The sequence below is a fragment of the Gadus morhua genome, chromosome 12, assembly GCF_902167405.1.
Source record: "Gadus morhua chromosome 12, gadMor3.0, whole genome shotgun sequence".
Classification (NCBI taxonomy): domain Eukaryota; kingdom Metazoa; phylum Chordata; class Actinopteri; order Gadiformes; family Gadidae; genus Gadus; species Gadus morhua.
The window spans coordinates 26,102,671-26,107,670 of NC_044059.1; the positions used below are offsets into that span (position 1 = coordinate 26,102,671).

At 46.7% G+C, this 5,000-nt stretch overlaps 1 protein-coding gene across 1 annotated transcript in view; it reads left to right on the plus strand.

The window, feature by feature from the left end:
• The window catches only part of arhgef18b (rho/rac guanine nucleotide exchange factor (GEF) 18b), a 42,659-nt gene that overhangs the window by 250 nt on the left and 37,409 nt on the right, over positions 1-5,000 (plus strand). Inside the window, 3 exon segments of the mRNA XM_030371734.1 lie at positions 1-8; positions 4,285-4,448; positions 4,987-5,000. The exon segment at positions 1-8 is cut by the window's left edge and continues 250 nt beyond it; the exon segment at positions 4,987-5,000 is cut by the window's right edge and continues 633 nt beyond it. Coding sequence (XP_030227594.1) covers positions 1-8; positions 4,285-4,448; positions 4,987-5,000 — 186 coding nt within the window.

The following is a 5,000-nucleotide window of genomic DNA, read 5'->3' on the forward strand; positions in this document are numbered from 1 at the left end:
CAAGAGAGGTACGCCGGCGCCATGTATCTCTCTGTCCTCTCTTCTTCCTCCCTCTCCCTCTGCCTCTGTCTCACGGCTTGTTTGACGATGATGGCCGCTTCCCTAGTCCGCTCGGAGTGGTGTCCTCGTGGAGGTCAGAGAGAGAGCCAGATAGAATCAGGGGGAAGGTGAATCAAAGAGCGAGGCCTCTGAACTCCGTTTCTGTACAATTGTCTTTCAAAAGAGCGGGGATTCAGAAAGAGGGAGATGGTTTCTGAGTAGAGGGTCATCTATGATATTTTTTCCTTCGTGGATCAAAGCGTTATCGTAGCTGCTTCAACTTTTGTACTCTGCGATTTGACCCGGAATTCCCTGTGTGTCAAACATGTGAACGAGTTTTGTGTGTGAGGATATCCGCTGCTCTGCTATGATCACATGTTTTTAGGGGAAAATCACACTTTGGGGGTCACGAGTAACTCTTTCAAGTGTTATTTTGCAGAGGAAATCTCTGAGGTTTGTTTAAATAACTGAAAATATATGTGTCGTTTAGAATATATGTATATATATATATATATATATATTCAAATACATAATTTATTTATAGTACATCATTTTGATGTCTCGTTCTAAATACTGTGACGCCATTACCGGCAGTAACAATCCATTGAAACAGATGCGTTTGAGTGGTATAGGAAGCGTCTATTCTGAATGTTACAGGATGTGCTCTGTATTTTGATTTGCTGCTGCTGCTGCTGCTGCATAGCTGATCAAAGTGGAGCAGAGAGTGTTGTTTTGATGTGTGGTCTACATCTCCAACCTGCCAAGATGAACTTGCCCACACAAACGTGCATGCACCTACACGCACACAAACACACACACACACACACACACACACAGACACACACACACACACACACACACACACACACACACACACACACACACACACACACACACACACAACGCACACACACACACACACACACACACACACACATACAAGAAAACACACACAAATATGAACTCACACATCGATATGAATAATCAAGCAGCTATACGATACGTAAACAACCAGGACTCGCTACTTAAATATGTAGACTATGAAATAGCCAGACACTTATCTCAAGGTCCTGCCAGTTCAACTGGTAAATCTAATATTACTGGTAATTAACCTGACTATAGACAATACTGTATGGCTTGGCTACATGCTAAATGATAAAAACCTTTCCTACAAACAGTGTTTGGACAAACAAGGCATGTTTGATCAACCGTCATCCAAAAGAAAGCTGAGACTTTAAATGTGTTCCTTTACTCTGGTTTGAACAAAACCAAACAATAGAAATCACTGAATTATTCAAGTATATCAATGAAGTCAATGCGTCTGTATTCGGATGTAGCCTGAGTCTGAATGAGTTGAGTGAAAGGAAAGATGGGGTTGGTCAGGCCGTGAAGAACAAGTCTAAAGCGTGGAGAGCAGCTCAGACTGCTCTTACATAGCCCTGCCTTACTTCAGGTGTTTCATAAACTACAGACATATAAATGGACACGTATACGTTAAGGTAAATGTGAACTGTTCAAATGCTGTTCAGTGACTCTGAGGTTATGAGGTTAAGATCGATGTGACCCTCAATGAGAATAAAACAAAGAAAAAGGAAAAATGCCATATCATTAGTTTCAATCAGTATCATTAGTTTCCTCTTCCACGTGTTAGCAGAACAAAAAGCATGCATGTTCTCATGTTCAAAGAGACGGTTTGCATATATATACTGAATACCGAATACCAAAATATATATCATACATTTTATTGGGGAATTATTGGAACAATATTACAAAGAAAAAAAAAAGATTACCCAATAGGCTGATCATCTATGAAATAACCCATTTGTCAGGCCAGCTGGTCCACAGCATTTATTAACCAAATGTTTTATAACCATGCACTCCTGGTCCAACTAGGGAACGTCCTCTGAACAGATCCCCCTGTGTACCCTTGGCTGGTGGGGTCTGCTCCAGCAGTCACACCCGCGGAGCAGCTACTGTTCGGGACAGTGCACCAATGTTAGCCACTAAATTACTTTAGGGTACAACAACTACAACAAATGCTATGACAGAGCCCTACCTTTTAGGCTGCGTTGGATATAAATATGTCAAGACGCGCAGACAGGCACACACAACACACTTAATCCAAGGCCCACAAACTAAAAAAAGGAACAGACCCTGGAACAAACACCCTCTATGCACACAAACACACACACACACACACACACACGATTAGGTAATCTACCAACTTTCTCTCTCGCTCCCCTCTATCTCTCTCTCTCTCTCTCTCTCTCTCTCTCTCTCTCTCTCTCTCTCTCTCTCTCTCTCTCTCTCCCTCTATCTCTTTCTCTCACTCTCTCTCTCTCCCGCACTCTCCCTCTCTGTCTCCCTCTTTCTCTTCCCCCGATCTCCCCAGTCTCTCTCTCTCTCTCTCTCTCTCTCTCTCTCTCTCTCTCTCTCTCTCTCTCTCTCTCTCTCTCTCTCTCTCTCTCTCTCTCTCTCTCCCTCCCTCTCTCTCTCTCTCTCTCTCTCTGTCTCGCTCGCTCTCCCCTCCACACAGACACACGACGCAAACATGCAAACACTTATGTTTCATCTCATCCCCTCTAAGATCCATCAGGCGATATGCGAGGACGGCCATAAAAGGCTCGGGGGGACCAGCATCCAGTCGGCCTAGCAACAGTCGGCGTAGCAGCAGGGGTGTCTGTCTGTGGGCCTACCGTCTGTCTCGACATGCACTTCAGCACCAGGAGTGGGGATTTGGATGCAAACAGCGGGCCTCTGGCTTCAGTGGGGGGGCTGGGGGCGGGACGGGGACGGGGGGGCTTGGCCTATTAAGTGATTTAGTAATATAGAAACTAGATTGCGCTGGGGTTCTGTGTTTACGCGAGTGGATCCTCTGGCCGGCTGAGTGCTCGCTGGGCGGGGGTGGGGGGGGGGGGGGTGGGGGTGTTGGTGGTGTGCTGACGGGGTGGGGTGTCCTAACGGGAATTTGTGGTTATTATTACTGCTCCGAGTGTGGCCTCCATAGTGGATGACCGGGGACATGGCGGGGGGGCGGGGGGGGGGGGGGGGGGGAGTCCCTGGGATCTGTGTTGGATCAAACCGAGCGTCGTCCCCCCCCAGACGCTGCCACCACCGCCTCTTTACTGGAATAGGGTTATGTAATTAGGCCTGATGCTGTCCTGGCTCGTCTGGATCCACTCCCATTCATTGTGGGTTTTATTATATCAGTATTGTGTGCGGCCGTTAACCATGCAGCATTAAGGAAAGGTATTATAGATCGTTCTGACAATTTTTTCTATACAAAATGACCTGAGCACAAGGTGGCCTTTTTCTGTTTTTTTATTACATCCATGATGAAGCTGTTTAGAAAGCAGCAGGGATTCACGACTCCCTATACGACATGTGTGTGTCTGTATGCGTTTTTCTCACAAAGTTTGCGTTCAGTAGAATGAGGAGAAGGGGCGACTAGTACTAGCAGCCCACAGAATGGATAACACCCGATTAGCTTAGCCACACCAGGCCTACATTCCTTCATTTCAGAGCAGTTACAATTTAAAATTCAGAATTGAAGAGGATAGGATTGACAGATGTACTTCATCTGTATATACTTGACTTTGCACTCTGCTTCACTTCGCAACAACAACCGCCGGCTCAATAGACCTTGTATGCCATGGATTTATGATTTGCCATTCTCTATTGGCAACAGGTGGCCATGCTGACCTCCTGCCCTACCTAGTTAATTTAATTATTCCGCTGTTACAGGAATTAGTCTCATTGAGGTCATACATATTGCATTCTGAATAGCATCTTCACTTTCGTTATCGAATGTCTGGATTTTGTAATTTAAAGAAATTTGCATCTTTCGCTATACTTCTACAACATACCACTGTATCCTTTCCGTATGCTTTGTGTTTACCATGGTTTGTGCACTTCAGGGGTTGTTGAAAGCATGATGATGGAATTAGCTGGTTCTCCCCATGATGGACATACAGACTAAACACTGGCTTACAAAACTGTTGCCCTGGTGAACTGCGGTTTGTGGCATCATGTCAATCGAGGAATCCCACGAGTGGGACCTGAGGTTTTATACTACTGTGGAACAAATATCGCAAAATGGCTCACGTGCGGATGTAGTGGATGCGTCCCCATCTCTCACCTCAGGTGAGAGATGGGGCTGGATCCACTTCATCCGCACGTGACCTGCAGCGGGGGATGCACAGAGAGGGATGGAATCACCCTCATTTTTCCCGTGTTGTCTTCCAGGTTCAGAGTGCAAGCCAGGCAGTGATCCCTGCGGCGCGGTCGACGGTCCTCTGAGTGCTCAGCCTTCCAGCCCCAGCGATGCTGGAACGGGGTCCGCCTCTTCCCTGTCCCCGGCCTCCATCGCAGAGGACGCCTACTTCCCACGCCCAAACTCCGAGGACCAGGTGAGGCCGGTCCCGCTGTCTTCTCTAACACCGATCCTGGAACGATGTGTTTTCCGAGGGAAGGGGGGGGGGGGGCAGGATGATCTGGTAGCGGTGAGGGTGGTTGACGAAGTTCGAAACCCCGAATTGTCTGCAGACTTTCCTGTAAGGCATCCTTGAGCGATAGACGCCTAAACCTCTTGTGTTGTCCAAATCATCTACTAAATGGTAAAGGCTTATCGAATGAATTAGAGTCAATAGAGTGATCACGGTCTCAGGAACCTAGCCAGGGTTTGAAAAATAATGTGGCATCAACAAATGTCCCACTCGGCGGAAACAACGTCTCAACTGAATCAAGCATTTACCCATCTCGGAAATGTTCTCATCCGCTGACGTTGTATACAGTTGTGATTAGGTTAAAAGAACCAAAGCTAGCTACGGGCATTCCTTACTTTTGTATCGTTTGAGTTGCGTTTGCGTCTTTTTATCGCTGCTTCTACACCTTCTCAGTCCTACCTTTTGTCTGCCTGCTCTATTAACCCCGTCTGCCGTTTACCAGGAGGACTCCTGCTC